Genomic DNA, 19,952 nt, shown 5'->3' on the forward strand with positions numbered 1-19,952 from the left:
GATAGCTGTGTGCTACTGGCGATCTGATTCCTTTAGTAAGATAGAATGGAAGAAGAACATGTCTTGAGCTCAAATCTATTAAAATGTCTATGAATAACAAGTTGGATTAAATGCGCATGGGACTTACACTGTACAATTTTAAATCATCTCAACAGTACAAACTGGTATTTCTTTTACCACACATTTCCTTTACTACAAGATACAGTTACCTGGTATGATTCCATACATTGTATGTCTACTCACACTGTTCAGAAATTGTAGAGCAGCAAATGATATGCTTTTATGGACACATATTACTACAGTCAGATTGCTCATTTTAGATGTCCTTGCTTCAAATGCAGAGCAAACCTCGTTTGAATGAAACACTCACAAAGCAGAGACTATGGTGGGTATACTGTAAAACGAGGAATGTTCCCGTGCATTTTAATTCCGCGAATTTCGCGAGTGCCAAGATTCGCGAAATTAAAATGCAAGTGGAAGTTCTTGCCTACACTATCTATACATATGCATTGAATGCCAGTGGCAGTTCACAAAAATTTCATGCCACAAAAATGGCCGTTGGCTGCAATTCGCGAAAAATTCATGCCGCGAATATATCATGTTTTACAGTATGACAGAACATCCGAGGTGACACCTCAGTGACACAAAAATGCACTCTTTCGGCCTATGAGTTCATCTTCTCAAACAAGTGATGAAACACACTGATTTTGTGTTTTTCCCCCCTAAAAATACAAGTGAGAAGACTGTCCATGTAATACAGTATCCAGACAGTTGTGACCTACACTGTACAATGTATCATGATGGTATTTATACTTATAGCAATGATAGCTTTGAGGATATCACTTTACAAGAGGGGGAAGGGTTAGGTGTAGGGTTATCATTAAACGGAGACTCCTTAATGTTTACATTACGAATGTTTACATTATTTGAAAACTCCTCCAAGTCAGTCAGATATAAAGAACCAATTATATGAATTCAAATCTTGGACAACTCATCCCAAGGTAAATGTGTAGAAACTGTAAGCTCTGCCAGCAAGTTGTTTGTGCCATTGAAATGCGTTATACAGACAGGATGCAATTGTTTTCACAGGGCTGTGAAGTACAGTTGAGACTTACAAAAGGCTATTGCTGGAAGCTCACAATAGTGGGATTGGGTTGTGGTACCATCACAATGTACATAACACTTACACAGTCTGGATTTAACTGTTTCACATGATCATAAACCAAGTGATGTGTTTTTACTGGCTTAACTTTTCATGCAGTCACCCTCAGCCTTTGGCAATCCTGCGGTATTGGGTTCCACACATGGTTATGACCATGAATTGACAATTATTGATATTCAGGTAAATAGGGAATGGTACAATAATCAAACGTAGCGTATACATGTATACATTGTACAGCCACACATGTGTGTCTTTCCCATCCAACCACATGTGCATAGCCGTAGCCATGACCCGATTGCCTGGTAACTGGAAAACAGCCATATCAACATGCGGATGTACATTACACAGCACCAACAAAATAACCTATATTTCTAACTTTTTCGAACACTTTCCCCAAAATTTTCTTAAATGATTTACATCTTATTCTCACCATCTTTTTTTTTTTTTTTTTTAATCAAGTTGAATTTGAAGCAACTGCAAAGTTACAACTAGATAATTTGAATCAATTGCAACACCAACTCTGTAAGATAGGATCCTGACTCTGGCATATTGGACTGTTACTTTATAACATGTACAAATGTTGCAAGCCATGTTTAAAGATGTGGGTATCTCATTTGGCTTGGAGACCAGGTGGTGACATGGTGGCAACTCAAGTCTCACCACTCACGGAGTAGATGCAGAGGGGTATGATTGGGTGTCTAATACAGCGACACCCTAATTAATGCTTTTCTATCAATAGAAACTTATAAATATCTCACAATTTGCCTGAATTTTTACTCACATGTATCAAAAGACGATACTCTGAAATCACAAGCGCATTTGTAAAGATGTGATTTGTCGTACACGCTCCAAGGTAACTTACCTACTTCGAACATGTGGGGTGTTTAATATTTTGATGCACTCGGTTGCGCTGTATTTTCAAACCGACACCCCTACCCTCTTTTGCCAATATGTGTGATGTGAAGTGCGCGTAATGCTTTTCCAGCATGTATTTATAATCTATGGTATCATTGTTTTGCTGTTGATCTTGTTTATTATCGGGTTTATCAGTAATATTCGGACATTTCAAATCCCCAGTGAAGAATAGAAAACAACCTTAACATCGGTACCCTGCGTATCACCATATAGAACGAAAAGTTATGCATGGGACTAAGCGCCATACGATATCATATTATCCATATGCTATCCATGAAAATAATAAAAACAAAGAGATGAAAAACAAACTCATAAACAAAGGAACAAAAACTAAAATAAACATGGTTCCATGGCATTACACATCCTCTAATATACAGAGGAAGGGGTGCCGATCTTCACATACCATTTACTTTAATTTGTTTTAGCCCTGCGAGTATATCAGTTCGGGAAACCCACTCACAAGGGGGGCCCCTCCTTATAAGTAACCCGTCCCCCTTCTAAGTAACCCCGTCCCCCTTATAAGTAACCCCCGGGGCACCCCTTATAAGGAGTCTCCACGCTTTTTTGCAATGCAACGCGAAAATGAAAGGACTGCGGCAATTCGCTTGATTATGTCCATAAAGCTTCACAAGTTTCCTAGTTACTCACGAAATTTGAGCAAAATCGGTTTGAGGCATCATATCTAAAATCATGGATTTAAATGCGATGTCAAACGACCCATGCGAATGCTGAAATGCGAGCGATTACTGGCGTGAGTGTCGCCAGGCGCGGCGGCGCGGCAATGCTTGAGTGCAGACGTGGCGACTGAGTACGAAAGTCTCCGTACTCAGTCGCCACGTCTGCACTCAAGCATTGCCGCGCCCCCGCGCCTGGCGACACTCACGCCAGTAATCGCTTGCATTTCAGCATTCGCATAGGTCGTTTGACATCGCATTTAAATCCATGATTTTAGATATGATGCCTCAAACTGATTTTGCTCAAATTTCGTGAGTAACTAGGAAACTTGTGAAGCTTTATGGACATAATCAAGCGAATTGCCGCAGTCCTTTCATTTTCGCGTTGCATTGCAAAAAAGCGTGGAGACTCCTTATAAGGGGTGCCCCGGGGGTTACTTATAAGGGGGACGGGGTTACTTAGAAGGGGGACGGGTTACTTATAAGGAGGGGCCCCCCTTGTGAGTGGGTTTCCCGAACTGATATTAACAATGCATCGCACACACTAACTAAAACAGTGTTATTTCCCTAGACCTACAACTGTAGAACCCCTATAGAGATTCAGAATCAACAGGGCAGCCATTGCTCCATCAACCAACACCCCCCCCCCCCCCCCCATAATGGGATACAAATTACCGGTACACCAGGATAGCCCAAAACTGCTGCATTTATGGCATACAATTTGTACCGAGGTAAAAACTTGGGTGAATTCTTGCTCTTCCTTAAAAGTTAACCTGATATTTTCAAGTTTTCAAATTAGGGTCCTAACTGAGTCAGATAGCTCAATATCTACCTTTTGTTTTTACTTCCAATTTTATTTTGCCTTTATTTTTATTGGCAATTTGAGTTGAGGTGCACCTGAAAATAAAAATAAAATAAGGTTAGAAAACTGGCCTATTTCAAGTTTATAGCTTGTTACAGCTTACCTAATCCGTTAGGCCGTTGAGATCGAGAGTATAATGTACACCACAGCCGCTGTAAAGGGTAAATTATACCCCTTTTCACTGCTTCAGGATGGACTGATTACAGCAGAAAAGACATGGATGCAGATTATGCAATGTTGTTGGCTCGTAGTTAGCTGCGGCTGAGCTGCGCCTCTTCTGAACCTCACGCTATCGCTGGCTGTCGTAACGTTGATCCGTGAATCTAGTTTATAATAACTTCGGCCCCTTACAATTTTTTTAAAGTCAAACGACAAATGTTCATCCTGACAAGAAATGGATCATAACACAGTTTACACTTAACAGTTACAACGACTCTCGCGATGTTCGGTTTCTCGCTATTCAATTCAACACACTAAAACAGTCGATCATGTCACACACAGGGCAACGTGAGATTTCTGTGAGCTAGCCTCGCGAGGTACTCAAAAGTACTAGGTGATGTAACGTGAAAAACTCCGCAGCATGTAGCTGTACGATCGACTGGGGTGCGACCCGGGTCTACACTGCGCTATGGCTAGGTCAACAAAGCTTGCGTAACGCTGACCGAAATTCCCATGTTGTGAGTTTTGGAATCTTCTATTTTTACATAGGGTAATGTACAAATATGTGAGGAGAAACGTCGTGAATAATTGTTTTATTCTACAATACTAAGCATTTTTATTCGCAACAAAAGCACAAAAAATCAATGTTGATCATCTTTTAGGATAGAAATTTCAAAATTGTTGTATCAAGACTTATTTGAAAAATATGCGATGTGATAAAACATATATTAAAAATCCTTCGTTGATATGTAGTAGTCTAAGCAGACCATGCTGAGTGGTGCTCATATCTTGTACTTACACCAACGTAAGAGCGATGAACATATCAGCAAAACTGGATTTCATGCACAGCTGCTTGTTCGCGCCAAGTTCGATACACGTGGTACATTTCCCGGGAAGTTTTTAAAGGTCCATTTTGACAACAGAGCAGAGCCTGAGCGCGGTACGGATCGAGACCACAGCACGAACGTGAAGGATATCGCATCTCGCAGTTTAACTCCACAAACCTTGGTGATTAGCTCGAAAGATGGCAGGATTTGACGATCCAGGAATCTTTTTCTCCGATAATTTTGGCACAGAAGATCAGCAAGATGACGGCAAGGTTAACAGAGCCGCTTTGCAGCGTCGATTCAAGGACTTCTTGAGAAAATTCCATGATGCGAATTTCTCATACAAGTACAGGTGAGTTCACGCTATGTAGCATCTCTCATTGTCATTCACCATTACACGGCACGGACGGCATTTAAATGGCCGATGCGGCGATGGAGTGATTTTGGCAGAGTGAGTGAAGGAAGTGGGTGCTGTGCAGTGATGATGGAAGAATGGATAGATACTGTCTCTAGATCTTTAATAATCTACGAGATCTTGATCTAAATTTATGTGTCATTATTACATTAGCCAAGTCTCGACACAAACTCCCGTCCCCCCCCCCCCCCGTTTTCTTTTCTAGTCAAGTAAGAATATTTATAAAGAATCTGTAACCGTTAGATCTTGATCTTGATATCTGAAATTTTGGTGGCCCGAAAAAAGAAGGCCAAAAAGAAATGTACATGCTTGTACTCAAGTTGTAATGGGCCCGAAATAAACGGAAATTAAATAGAAAAATAGATCTTCGATCTAACATTAGACTGCCTAGTAGGCCTACCCTCACAGCTAGTTTTTAGGCCTTGCCCTTGGCTTGAGATAGAGAGATGTGTGTGTCTTTTTCCCCTTTTTTTGGCAACAGAAACTAACATAAGTCCACCATTTTGTTTGTGTGTGGGGTTTTTTCCATACATTTGTATCTCTTGTAGAGATGAGCTGAAAAGGCATTACAATCTGAATCAGTATTTCCTGGATGTCAGTTTGGAAGACTTGGCCAGTTTTGATGAGGACCTCGCTGATCAACTGCAGAAGCAACCTGCCGAATACCTGCCTTTGGTGAGAAATCATTCTTAACATGGAGCTGAAATGGTAGGGCCTGCTACCCCAATGCATCAGAGAACATTTCAAGCGTATATATTATTCAAGTGCTGATCACCAGCGTTAGAGATGTCATGGAAAAGTGTTTGAAGCTCTTATCATAACCAGACACTACAAAATTACAATATAGGTTTTCAAGTACCAGGGTAGTCTAGAGTTCTTTAGTTTGTTTGTTTTTATTTTACATGTGTAAGCATTTGTCAATATTTAGCATCAATTATCAGTGCCAAGCTTTTTTTTCCATTTGAAGTGATGAAGCATCCAAAGCGTATACATATAAGATTATAACATATTTTGTGAGCTTAGGAGTCAAAGTATGCGTTTTCAGCAGTGCTCCTACTCCTAGTTGAGAGCGTGCAAAATTATTTTTTGAAAATTGCCAATACAGGCGACGCCTGTTAAAATGAAGTCCTTGGGACTGGCAATTTTCTTTCGTTTATTAAAATTTTGTTATAGCCGAACATCAAATTTGTATATTAGATGATTATTTTGGGCCTGTAATTTTAACTTCGTTGTAACAAGAATTTCATTTTTATACCATATTTGTTGTAACGGGAGTGCACTGTATTGTCATGAAACTTGAGTCAGTTGTTTCTGAAACAACGATTATGTGTGTAGGCATGCAGTTTACTTTCCATGTGATTTGAATTATTGCTTGAGTCCAAATTCATGAGTCAATTGTGAAACCCTTATGTAGCAAGACGAAAAAGAAATGTAAACCAAGATGTATGTTTGTACATTATGAAATGAGATTGAGAGTGTATGCCCTCTGTCATTTGTGAAACCAGTTCGTTTTGATTTTTTTAAATTTAATTTTAATTCAATTGAAACATTCATGTATATTATTTGCATACTTGTCACTGTCACATCCAGTTTGAAGAGGCAGCCAAGGAAACCGCTGATGAAGTGACCAGACCCCGCCCAGAGGGAGAGGAAGATGTGCAGGACATTCAAATCATGCTGCGGTCAGGTGCCAACCCCATTCCCATCAGGAATCTCAAGGTATGCCGGATCCAACCTTAATCAAATCCCTTTTATTCTCTCGGTACAGATTATAGTGGCGAATGAGGAAGTTTTTCTTGTAACGTTGAAACAACATTCCATCACAATGGGTGTCGCCCTCTCTGAAGAATTCTCCAATGTTACAGTAACTATTGCTTATACTTTTCGATGCTGAGACAGTACCCCAAAGCCTGATTGTCTGTTGTTGAGTACACCAGACTTAGTGATGATGGTGATGGTGTTTACTCCTATTTCTCATTGGCATTATTGACCAATTTTCATTGCATCACAAGATTTTGTTCATGTCTACTAGTTATATTTCTATGAGTGACTAGTGTCTTGTGTTAGATGGCTGTCATCTGGATCATGCACACTTTGAGTAAGACCTGTGCACAGAATTTTAGGCAATAACATACCTGTTTATTAATCCCCCATTCCTTGTTTTGTGAAGGTCTTGTTATTTCACCTGTAGAAGGAGCAGTCTGTCATGAATGTAGGTCTCTGTGCTGTCTATGCAACACTCTTGAGATATGTTTGCTAGAAAAACATTTTGATCTGGTCATCATTTATTCTGACTTCCAACTTCCTCTTCATCTGGCAGTCTGAAGAAGTGTCCAAGCTGATCAAGATCCCGGGAATCGTAATAGCCGCATCGGCAATTCGTGCGAAGGCTACCCGCATCACCATTCAGTGCCGAAGCTGCCGTAACTACGTGCCCAATCTCGCCCTCAAGCCCGGGTTAGAGGGATATGCCCTGCCACGCAAATGCAACACGTAAGCATGTACACAGCTTTATTGTCAATGCACATTCAAATGCCTTTTGCAAATTAAGTAATTATGTATAAGTAGAGTAGAATGAGGTATAGTGGAAAAAAAATCTTGAGGGGCAACTGAGGGGATGCTTTACTATTTTCCTGTGCAAGACTTTTCTTGATCTTTCTTTATTTTTATATTTCAAAGGGAGACAAAGCAAAGTGAGAAATCCATGCAGTGGACACCACTAAACCAAATGTAACTGAGAAGTGTGTGCAACCTAGGCCCCATTACATGAAAATATTCTACAGGATTCTCATCAAAAACAATTTGTGATTTGTGATGTGCTTAATCAGGGCTCGACACTAACGGTGGCCCGGTGGCCTGGGCCACCAAAAATGAAAGTCGGGCCACCAAATTAAATAAAAGGGCAAATTTGGTGGCCCGCCTCGGGCCACCAAAATTTTTTGAAAAGTATGTGAATAAATTCATAGCTTTTTGCACCAGAAATTAGCAGTTAAATTTGTTCAAAGGATGGATGAAAAGGACTGATTGAATGCCTGAGAGTGAGTGTTGCAAGTTTGTTGAAGTTTATTTATGAGTAGATATGTCCAACTTCTAATTCTTACTATCATAAATCTTAAATATTTGACTCATTAAAAAAAAAGGACTTTTAATGTTTTTTATTGTTGTTTTTTTTTTCGGGACACCAAATTTTTCTCTCGGGCCACCAAAAATATGAAAGTTAGTGTCGAGCCATGGCTTAATGTCTGTGGATTACACCATCAAGGCCTGTTAAATGATTAGCCCAATTTTTATTTAAAGAAAGTATCCTGAATGCCAATTTCAAGCTTTTTGTCATTCTTTTACTGATATTAATCGCAGTGATCAGGCTGGAAGGCCAAAGTGTCCCCTGGATCCATTCTTCATCGTGCCTGACAAGTGCAAGTGCGTGGACTTCCAGATCCTGAAGCTGCAGGAGGCGCCGGAGGACGTGCCCAATGGAGAGATGCCCAGACACATGCAGCTCTTCTGTGACAGGTGAGTGGTGGTGTCTCTCGACCACTTATAGTGGCAGTCAGATTCACAGTCAAGTGTTGACTTTTTAAAAATTCCTTCCTGAGTACTGTGAAGCAAGAAATATTCACGGCATGAATTTTTTTTTGCAGATTGGAGCCAACGGCCTTTTTCGCAGCATGAAATTTTCACGAATTGCCATGGGCATTCAATGCATATAGTGTAAACAAGAGCTTTCACATGCATTTTAATTATGCAAATCTTGGCTCTCACGAAATTTGCAAAATTAAAATGTGAAAATTTCTGTTTTTTACAGTATAAGTTTTGCAGTCAAATAAACTGGATGTGACCTCTACTTTGAGATTTTCCTAATGTGAAAAGTCTGCCCCATACTAAAGAGATATTAGTAAAAGTTCAATGCAATTCATTATTTACTGAAAATTTTCAAAAATAGACCTTGTTGTGTACACCAGGACTTCATGTGACTACAGAAAACTTAGTTAACAAAATGAAAACAATGGGAAAAATGTCAAGCAGATTATACAGACGAAAGCTTCCCATATATCTTTGCACTCATAGTCAGAAAGTTCCATCTTCCCAGCACATGAAATGAATTTACATACCCGTGGACACACGTGAGTGCATCAAATCATGACGTGAATAGAAACTGTTCTCTGATTTGAAAGTTCCAATGTGATTTTCTTGATGTGATGTATTTTATTGTTTGGCTAATTTCATATGTCTTTAAAGGGGACCTCCGGATGATTTTCAGACTTTTACATTTGAACAACTATAAATTAGTCAAACCAAGTACAGAGTTTCAGAATTTATAGTGATTGGGATAAGTATTGAGAATGTTTTCAAAATTTATTATGAATTGCAATGAGCAAGGATGATGACATGACAGCCTCACCATAAGAATGCATGAGTTGGGGCTCAAGGAAGCAGAACAAAAGAAAAAGGTATGCATGGATTTTTCACAGGTGAACTTGTTGAGCAAGCGGTATTGTAATGGATTACACTGCTACATTTCTGAAATATATGAGGCTCTGATGTCATCATCACTGTTCAGTGTAATTTGTTTAAGATTTTCAATTTATTGGTTTCTCTGCTCAAGGACCACAATAAATTCCATGGATCTATACATGGAGCGGTTGATTTATGAACTACATGATGTGAAATTATGAAAATCGTCCGGAATGCCCCTTTAATTACCATTTACCCCTGCACGACAGGTACCTGTGTGAGAAGGTTGTTCCAGGTAACAGAGTGACTGTCATTGGAGTCTACTCCATCAAAAAAGCTGGACCTGTCTCCAAGGTAATCATATCTATCAGTGAATCTGTTTTATTCATGACTTATATAATACCTGTGGTGTACTATTCAAGACTATTCAAGGGAATATGCTCCTAGTAAAGACATGTAGAATTTAAAGTGAAACATAAACAGCAATAGAATGTCAAACCAAATGGAAAATCACTGTTGCTGCAAAGTGAAACATGTTTCTCTTTTTTTGCAAAATCCATCTTTAATCAGACCCCAATGCATCAAAAGAAATTTTGCCACTATAGATGCTAACCTTCATCAAAACTACATTTTTGTGATACAGGGATATCAAATACAGTAACACCCAAGCCAGGTTTGAAAGAGGAAAGTACTACATTTTATTGTGCCAAATGTGCACTAGTTCTAATAAAATGATCATGATGACATCGCCGACATTCATAATTGGTGTTAAATGCTGCCCATCTTACAGCGTACCCGCAAGAACAAGGTGGCTGTGGGAATCCGCAGCCCTTACATCCGAGTAGTGGGCATTGAGGTAGACCAGGCAGGGCTTGGGAGGAGCAGCTTGTCCCATCAAGTCACACCTCAGGAGGAGGAGGAGTTCCGTCGGCTGGCTGCCAACCCCAACATCTATGAGACCATTGCCCGCAGCATAGCCCCATCAATCTACGGCAGTCTCGGTAATGACCTGATGTGTTTGTCTTATATTTGTCTCATTCATCTTACAATGATTATTCTACCAGCTAGTGAGATCAATTTTACCGTGTTGATTTACTCTCCTTCGGATATATCAAAGTTTGTTTATAGTGATATCTTAGGGAATCAGTGAATACATTTGGTGTTACAATCATCTTGAAGACCATGTCTCAGAAGATATTGCAAAGTTTTATTTTTTCTTCAAAATCTACTTGGTGCACGAGCCACTTACAGTGATATCTTTAAAGTTGAACTGATGGTTTTCCAAGGTAATTTGTTTTATGTTGCCAAATTTGATAACATGACAGAAGTTTGGAGTGGCTTTGTAAGGTGCTGGCAATTATTTGAAATATCTGGCAAATATTGTTCTGTTTTTCCTCTGTCAGACATTAAGAAGGCCATTGCATGCCTCCTGTTCGGAGGATCCAGAAAGCGTCTGCCCGATGGATTGGTCCGTCGTGGCGATGTCAATCTTCTGTTGCTTGGAGACCCTGGTACGGCCAAGAGTCAGCTGCTCAAATTTGTGGAGAAAGTTTCACCAATTGGGGTGAGTGAACTAGATTTCTGGTTGCTTGGAAGATGCATGCATACTCTCATTGAACATGCATTTTGAGAAATCAGTGCATGTTATAGCTAGAGTTTTCATGATTTGTGTGCCTGGAAGGTTGGCCTAACTCAAGTCCTTATTGGTGATGTTTATGACTCATTTGCAAACACTGCACAAAGGACACAGAGAAGGACACAGAGAGAGTGACCTTATTATGCACATTTGGATAAAAATGTATAAATTGTCTCATTTATCTCAAGACTAAAAGTTTTAACATGTTTTTTTTTTTTTTTTTTTCTGGCTGATAGCCTTTGATTAGCTGTGTAATTTGTGGAATTGTAATTTTGCTCACAACCAACCAATGAACTTACGATCGGACTTCTTGGCACATCCCAGGTTTACACATCCGGCAAAGGGAGCAGCGCTGCAGGTCTGACTGCATCAGTCATGAGAGATCCCCAGACGGTACGTTGATCTGTTTGTAGGTGGCAGTTATTGTAAATCACTAATGGGTCAGGGGGGAATGGACTGACAGGGAGTTTACAGTCCAAGCTCTAATGTATCAGCGTTTGCAAGGCAAATACACAATAGAAGTCAGATCCTAAGGAGGAGTTTGTATAAGTGTGTTGAGTATGTACAGTTGTATGTGTGCATGCGTATGTGTGTGGGTGGGTGTATGTCGGTGTGTATGAATGTTTCTGCCTCCAGCAACTTTACACTTTTGATGCTTTTCTTTTGTGCACTGTTAAAAATCGATAATACTCTCCTGTAGTTTTGATTTTCATTTACTTTTCACTATTGTTGGTCTGATTTTAACAACTTAGAAAGCATGGTATCATTGATAGGAATTTATTATTTGCATTGTAAACATGATCAAGTCGATGTTTCTGAGTTTCTTTCAAACAAAGCTAGGTGATGTTTCTCTTACTTTGACTAACAGATGATTACTTTCTGTCATTTATGAATGGAGCACTTTAGTTTATTTCATATTAGCACAACTTTGTCTTTGTAGCAGGTGTTGTGGGGGCAATATAAGCAGATTTCCCAACCATTCTGAATTTGTAGGAAAGACTGAATTTTGACCATTCCCAGCCCTTGTTTCAGTAGGAATTTCTTCGTTTTTTTTATTGATCATTTTGTTATACACTCCTATGGGAGCTGCTCTTTCTTTCCTCCTTTTGAGCCAAATCATCCATATTTTTCAGTTAGAAAGGTTGGTAGGTCTGTGTGACAAATATCTACAACTGTTAGATGGAAGGTGCAGTTATGCTACACAAAAAATAAAAAGCTTTACTGATAGGTTTCGTTTGTTCACATATTTACACAACAATTGTGTTTGTTCAATTTCAGCGCAACTTTGTGATGGAGGGAGGAGCCATGGTTCTGGCTGACGGGGGCGTGGTGTGCATCGACGAGTTCGACAAGATGAGGGAGGACGATCGGGTGGCCATCCATGAAGCCATGGAGCAGCAGACCATCTCCATTGCCAAGGCTGGCATCACCACGACGCTGAACTCAAGGGCCTCTGTTCTGGCTGCGGCTAACTCTGTGTTCGGCCGATGGGATGACACCAAGGGGGATGAGGTAGGGGGCACATGTTGCAGTATCGTACTACCAGTACTATAGAATGGCATTCCACACTCTAAAGGGTCGCCATATATGATAATGTGCAGAGCGAGGTTATATATTCACTGTAATGGGAGACCTCGCCTTATGTGTGTGTGTTCTGTGCTCTCACAGAACAATTGTACAATGCATACATAAGCTTTTAAATATGTGAGTCCGCACTCCTTAATTTGGCTGCTCCTTGGCTGCTCATATGCTAGTAAGGAGCACTGTCTGCCATGAGGGGTAAGACTAGCACCTCACTCAGTTGCTTCATGCACTCACAGAGCATTAATACTAGGCATATGGCGAGTAAATACTCTATTATGCATATAGCCTCGTGTGTATAGTAGATAACATGATGCGATGTATGACTTGCAGCAAATCTTAGAAGTGTCTCTTGTCCCTGATTTTCCACTGTTGTCTACAATCTGCATCGATCTTTCAACATCTGGCCGAATCATGCAATATCTTAAGACTGGTCAATCTCGAAGTTAGATATCCTGTATTCATCATGAGATCACAGTGATGCAGTCACAGAGCAAGGAGATATATAGTCTCCAACATGCTCATGTATTATATGATATGTAGAGCGGTTTATTTGTAGTCACCAGGAACTGAGAGGGGCTGATATTGTGTTTCCAGTCTGCTGTTCTGCCACTATTGCTAATTTGTTACTATGGTAGATCTCATAAAACTTTTTTTTTTAAAACAAGGTAAGGAACTACACCCACAATACAGTCCAGTATTCAATTAAATAAGGATGAAAGTGCACCATTATTTATTGAAGATGCTAATGATGTGAAGAATTAATCGGATAAGCTGCTGTTTCTATTCCTGTCCACACAGAACATTGACTTCATGCCTACCATCCTGTCTCGGTTTGACATGATCTTCATCGTCAAGGATGAGCATGATGAGACGAGGGACACTGTAAGTTAAATCTCACAGTTTTATCAAAGTTTATTTGTATATTGCTCTTTCTTTATTGTGTGGTGTGCTTCAGTGTTTTTCCAAACAGTAACCATCATTTTTTTTTTCATGTCGTACCAGAGGTGTAGCAGGTTTGTTGTATTTTTGACCACTCCTTTTCTAATTAAAAAGAAAATGCCTGTCTGTGTATAGAGATTGCAGAAACATATTTTTTCATTGTTGAAATGTAAACATTATTTTCTTTCACCGTCAAAAAAACAACAACAAACAAACTGTAGGTAGGAATAAATGAGCATGCTTGACAACTCCCATTGTTTGGCTTCATTTTTTTCTCTTTTCTAAAATGTCTGTAAAATACCCAAGACATGCAAAATTATTAAAACAATCATGGTCAGTTGTGGTTCATTGTCAGCCTCCCTTTTTCCTGTCTTACTCCTTGTAGAGACTGGCCAAGCACGTCATGAACATCCACATGAATGCACAGATCACCGCTGCCACTCCCGCCCAGGAAGGAGAGCTTAGCCTCAACTTCCTCAAGAAGTACATCGAATACGTCAGAAGGTACGGTACTATAAAATGCCCAGGAAATCTTGGCAAAGAGTTGACCAAAAAAAAAATGAATGAATGAGCTAAATCAATGCACAATGATGATTGCTTAGTTTTCAGGGAAATTAACTGAATGGTAAGAAATAAGAAGTAAGAAAAGTACTGCTGTGTATAGATTGGTTGGTATTGGACTGCATGGAATGTGTTCATACATCATTGTTCCCACTGTATCATATGATACTGATGTTTCAGCAGTTTCAACACTGTTACTGCTCGACTGATGTGATTAATTTATGGGGGCTCATACTTGCCTCACTGCTTTCGTATAATGTGGAGCAAATAAAGTATTTGTCTGTAAATGTACATTCTGCATTTAATTTACCAAGAGGCCTATGTGGTATCAAGTATTGCATGTTCTAATAGTATTATAACAAACCATGTGAGCTGATACTGTTCCTGTTACAATATTGTTGCAGTGAATGATAGATTGATTGAAGTTGAAGATATCTTCCTCTAACAAAAGTATTTTATGTTTTCGGGGCATTGTTCTGTTTTCCTACATTTGCAGTAAGTGTGGTCCTCGCATCTCTGACGCTGCTGCAGACAAGCTGAAGAACCGCTATGTGCGGATGAGGACGGGGGCAAGAGACCATGAGATGGAGACAGACAAGAAAACCAGCATTCCAATCACGGTTCGGTAAGTGGTGTCCCACTTCTGGTAGTACTTGTTGTTAGGGAAACCATGCTATAAAACACCATTGTCCAGCAATTTGATATTTGATACATGGAAAAAGAAAAGTGAGATGTAGTAGCACAGTAGTATTTTTTTCTATCGCAGATGCTCTCTTTGTTTCAGACTAATAATGTATTGTAACATGCACATTGTATATATGATAAAATGAAAAATATCGTTCGCTGCATCATCTGAAGTATATTCCTCTCTGTAGTACATGAGCCTTCTTCGTTTGTGATATCTTTAGACAATTGGAAGCTATCGTGCGGATCTCGGAGTCCCTCGCCAAAATGAAGCTGAAGCCCTTTGCCAGTGAGGCAGACGTGGACGAGGCGCTGCGACTTTTCCAGGTCTCCACGCTGGATGCCGCCAGGACTGGAAATTTGTCAGGTCCGTAATCTCAGAGAAGTGTTCTTTGTCAATTAATGTATTACCAAATACTAGTGTTTGAAAAGCTGCATTGTTTTGATATAGAAAGAAATAGTTGAAAGCTCTATTGAGCACAAGAAGGGAATTCAGCATGTCAAAACTAATTTGTTAAAAACCTGGTAGCATAAGAAATGAAGGTTGACTTCATTGTATCAAATTTCATTTGCTGCCAACCGTGGTGCATTCCAAAAAACGTGGATAGCGCAGACCTGCTAGAATAGAATTGCTTGTCAGCAATTTATGTGCATTGAAGTGTACGCTCATCAGGAACATGCAACTCCAGTTGAGATTCTTTAACTGTGTGTGTACCTTACATGGATATCAGTGACAGAGCTGCACACAATTTGTTAGGGGGATTAGTGAATATATCTGAACTGGGCCAGCCTTCCCAACACATGGTATCCCCACACTATTTGGTCTTTAGTCTTAAATTATCAGCTATGGGGCCTGTAAAACAAATACAAATGAACTTGTTTCATCGGGCCCTGCCATGGAAACTAATACGGGAAGTAACATGAACTATTCAGTTTGAAGCTTATTTCCTGAATGATTTCCTTTTCATTTGCATCCTGTTTGTGCCACTACTTGGTTAGTTTAATTCATCTCAGCAAAAAGAAGCACAAGAATTATGCTATTCTTTCACAAATTGGTGTTTGGTTATGACTGTGGTTGGATAATAGCTGTTCTTATCCACTACCCATTCAATGATGTGAAAATGATGAGCTGTTGGCTTACAAGACCTAAAAGTGCATCTAGCACACACATTTAGTGACCCACAGATGTGTCAAATGTGGACCTGTTTGAACAAGAAACTTTGTCGCATATTATCTTGTATTAATATATCAATAGTTGTTACAATCAGGGGAAATCTTATTAGATATTGCTTTGTAGTTGTTTTTTTAACTAATTTGGCAATAGTTATTGTTTTTTTCAAACTGCAAGTTATCTTATTGGATATCACATTAATTTTTGGTATAAATTCGTGAATAATTTCTACAAACCGGGGGATGTCTTATTGGATATCACATTGGTTGAAACCTTATCTGTAGAAACTCTGCACCTTTCATATGTGAAAGTACCTCTATGAAGTATCTCTCAATGTTTGCAAACTTTCATTGACAGGTGTTGAGGGCTTCACCACACAGGAGGACCAGGAGGAGTTGAATCGCATCGAGAAGCAGCTCAAGAGGCGCTTTGCCATCGGATCCCAGGTCTCTGAGCACTGCATTGTCCAGGACTTCCTCAGACAGGTAAGTGGGTGGACAGGCCCAAGGGTTTAGTCCACTCAATATACTGTATACGCCAAATATTTCGTGAGATTTTTATTTTATGTATTTTATATTATACATATCAATGTAACGCACACATATACATTTCTTCATTCAGTACAATACTCCACGATCGCGAATTTAACCACTGGCGAAATCGTCCAGAAGTCCCGATTCGCGAAAATTTAGAATAACTAACTACATTGTATATGGCATATACAATAAATGGCAGTTTTTTGCTCTGGAGGCCAGGTCTCAATTGCAATCAATTGCTGACCATGAGCAATCTATTGCTTTTTCAATGTGCTGTAAGAATTGCTTATGATGATGTGATTCATTGCTTCAATGACAGTTGACTTCCAAGTTCTATATAAGTGGGTCCAGATCCAGGTCTGGACTTTAGCAGTGTTCAACCACTGGCGAAATTGTCCAGAAGTCCCGATTCGCGAAAATTTAGAATCGCTAAATATATGGCCTATACAATAAATGGCAGTTTTTTGCTCTGGAGGCCAGGTCTCAATTGCAGTCAATTGCTGACCATGAGCAATCTATTGCTTTTTCAATGTGCTGTAAGAATTGCTTATTATGATGATGTGATTCATTGCTTCAATGACAGCTGACTTCCAAGTTCTATATAAGTGGGTCCAGATCCAGGTCTGGACTTTAGCAGTGTTCAACATGTTAGCTAAATGCTCAACCACAGTTAACTTTTTGTAGGTTTTGTTAGGCAAACCGTTTTGTTGTTTTGGGGTTATTACATTGATATTGATATTATGATATGTGACCTCACAATACAACTTTGCTAGGCAATGCATGGCTTGAATTGTCAATGGTTTCGTAAGTCATAGTTTCTACCAAGACCAGGATTAATGTTGTGACTTCATGACCTAAGATGCCAACCACTAATCCTGTGTAATTTCCATGCATTCAACCTGTAGTCATCCAAAGTGATGCTGTAATATGTATATTTATCTAACGAGGTATGGGAATTTGAGCTTTGTTTTGTAGTGGTTGGATTTATCTTCCAGGGGCCAAGTAAAGTATAGATTTCTTAATATGTTGCAATGAGCTAATCAGAGATAAATAAGTGCCGTTGTTTGTAGATCACATAAAACACTTGGAGCTAAATGTGGCAAAGCCCTTCTTAGTTTGAAAGACAAACAAATGAAAACAGAAAATGTTGCAAAGGATGTTGTTTTACTTAACAATTCTTTTGTTCTTCTGATTTCTTTGTCCAGAAATATCCAGAGCGCTCCATCCACAAGGTGATACACCTGATGATGAGGCGCGGTGAGATCCAACATCGTATGCAGCGCAAGATGCTATACAGGATTAAGTGAGGGAGCTGTAAGAATTGATACAATCCTGTCCGGGAGAGAGTTGTATGGTGCAGAGATCATCTTTTTTAACAAGGGAGCGTCCATCTACAAAATGTTTCTTGATCTGGGCATGACAATTTTTCTTCTTTTTTTCTCCTGTTTTTATGTCTCCGCCACAAAGTGATGCCGGAAGCATTATGTTTTTGTTTGTTTTTTCCTTAACCCGTTGAGGATGAGTCCCGAGTATACTCAGGCAAGTGTCTATGGGAAATGCGTGCTGTAGCAAAATCAAATCGTCCTCATGGAAGGTCAGAAGTTACAAATGTCAACTTCTTCATCAAAAGTTTGGATTTTGTGCTGACAGTGGCAGGAGCATTTCCCGAAGAAATTGATTGTCTAAAATTAAAACTAGTCTCTGCAATTAGCGTGACTGTGAAAAAGACATGAACCCCCCTTTTTTTTTTGGGGGGGGGGGGGTGGATGGGGGAGGGAGGAGGAGGTTTTCTTACCAAACTGGACATCAGTTGTTGAAAGTTCAGTCAGGAACAGACGTGACCTGTACACGGCGTATATTATGTAAGCATTTTTTGCAAGTCCAGAGTTGTAAGACAAATTCAAGAGTGGTTTATTTTGAGACTGAGAACCATTGCCAAAGAAAGAGAAATAAATATCACACCGTCTCCAGAAGGAAATACTGTGATGTCCCATCTTTGAGATGATGCACATCGCATTTTTTGTTGGAGGCAGCATTTGTGAGTTCTTGAATGATCAAATTTTAATATGCAAAATCTGCAGAAATAAAAACACCATTTAATACATGGTGTATGTAGTATCAAGAGGGTAGCTTTCAAAAAGGAAATGTGTAAGTTGGAAATATGTTATTTACCAACAGACAGTATAATCTGTAGTGGACAGATTACACATTTAAGGGATTATGATCATAAAATATTGACATTTTTTCATTCCTTCAAAGAACCCCTGTGAATTTTACAGATTTATTGTTGTGAGATGTGTAGGTCAGAATAGATATCCTGTTTAGTTTTTGAGCACCACATAATGTCATACCATGGATTATGAAGGTTTAGTCAATGCGCCTGTGAATATATGAGTTAATTTTTCATCATTTACTGCATTGTGAAGTCATATGACCAAGACAATTTGTATTTCACCACCAGTTTGAAGAAATTTGAAGGAAAAAAAAATCCCATCAGTAAGAAATTATGCTGGCTACACACAATCTGATTCATAAGAACAGGGTTTGTCCATTTCACTGTTAATGAAATCTTCACTTTAGATTGAAAATTGAGCAAATTCAGTTGTGTCAAATGTTTCCTGAACAGTTTACTGCATCACCTTTTGCCCCATCAAATTATGGTAATTGTACTTGTAAGTAAAAGGAGAATGCAATTGCTTAATTACTGCTCTACTAGGCTTCAAATGCAACACTTTACCTCATCAAGTATTTTGAATGATGTTTTTTTTTTTCCCTTTCTCCAATTCTGACGTCTCTTGTTTGTATGTGACCAGCATTTACTAGATTTTGGTATTGTATTTAAAATATTGTAGATGTATATCCTATTTAACAAGTGATGAGAGAGGGAACTTTCATGTAGAAATGTATATAAAAATTGCTTACTGTAGAAGCTACCTCTGTATCCTTAATTGTTTTGAGGAAAGCAAAGAAAAACATGAAAAATAATCAAAACAAACGAATACTTGAGTAGAAAAATATAAAGCAGTTGCTAGAGAGTGTGCAAATGTTCCCATATATTGTACATCTTCTTTAAAATTATGATTCTGGAAATAAACTTTAAATTTCAGTGCTAAAAGTGTTTAGCAGTAAATCATACATAATCAGAGCCATAGTTTTTTGATACCTTGGTGCAGAAGGGAAGAATCCTGTAGTCAATGCATATGTAAATATACCAACTATGGCCATACCCAAGCGCTCATTGGCCAACATATTGATAAATGTATGTATCTGCAGTGTTTTCATTGTAAATAAACTTTGAAAATTATACAATTTAGTGTCCATGTCTTGTTTGTATGAAAAGTGATAATGTCTACCAAGTGATTTATTAAACTT

The 19,952-nt window shown here is 39.1% G+C and overlaps 1 protein-coding gene across 1 annotated transcript; it reads left to right on the forward strand.

The window, feature by feature from the left end:
- The first annotated feature begins 4,732 nt into the window (after positions 1-4,732).
- Positions 4,733-18,031, forward strand: LOC139728989 (DNA replication licensing factor mcm5-like). Its single transcript, XM_071639916.1, has 16 exons — positions 4,733-4,951; positions 5,563-5,689; positions 6,605-6,733; positions 7,335-7,507; positions 8,372-8,527; positions 9,739-9,823; positions 10,260-10,470; positions 10,873-11,033; positions 11,430-11,498; positions 12,384-12,617; positions 13,488-13,571; positions 14,014-14,132; positions 14,686-14,814; positions 15,098-15,240; positions 16,402-16,529; positions 17,786-18,031. Exons 1-16 carry the CDS (start codon positions 4,797-4,799, stop codon positions 17,885-17,887), a joined length of 2,205 nt encoding a protein of 734 aa, XP_071496017.1. The 5' UTR covers positions 4,733-4,796; the 3' UTR covers positions 17,888-18,031.
- Positions 18,032-19,952: the final 1,921 nt, after the last annotated feature.

This window comes from Diadema antillarum, unplaced genomic scaffold (assembly GCF_040938485.1).
Source record: "Diadema antillarum isolate AM-2024a unplaced genomic scaffold, OU_Dant_1.0 seq00000209_RagTag, whole genome shotgun sequence".
NCBI lineage: Eukaryota > Metazoa > Echinodermata > Echinoidea > Diadematoida > Diadematidae > Diadema > Diadema antillarum.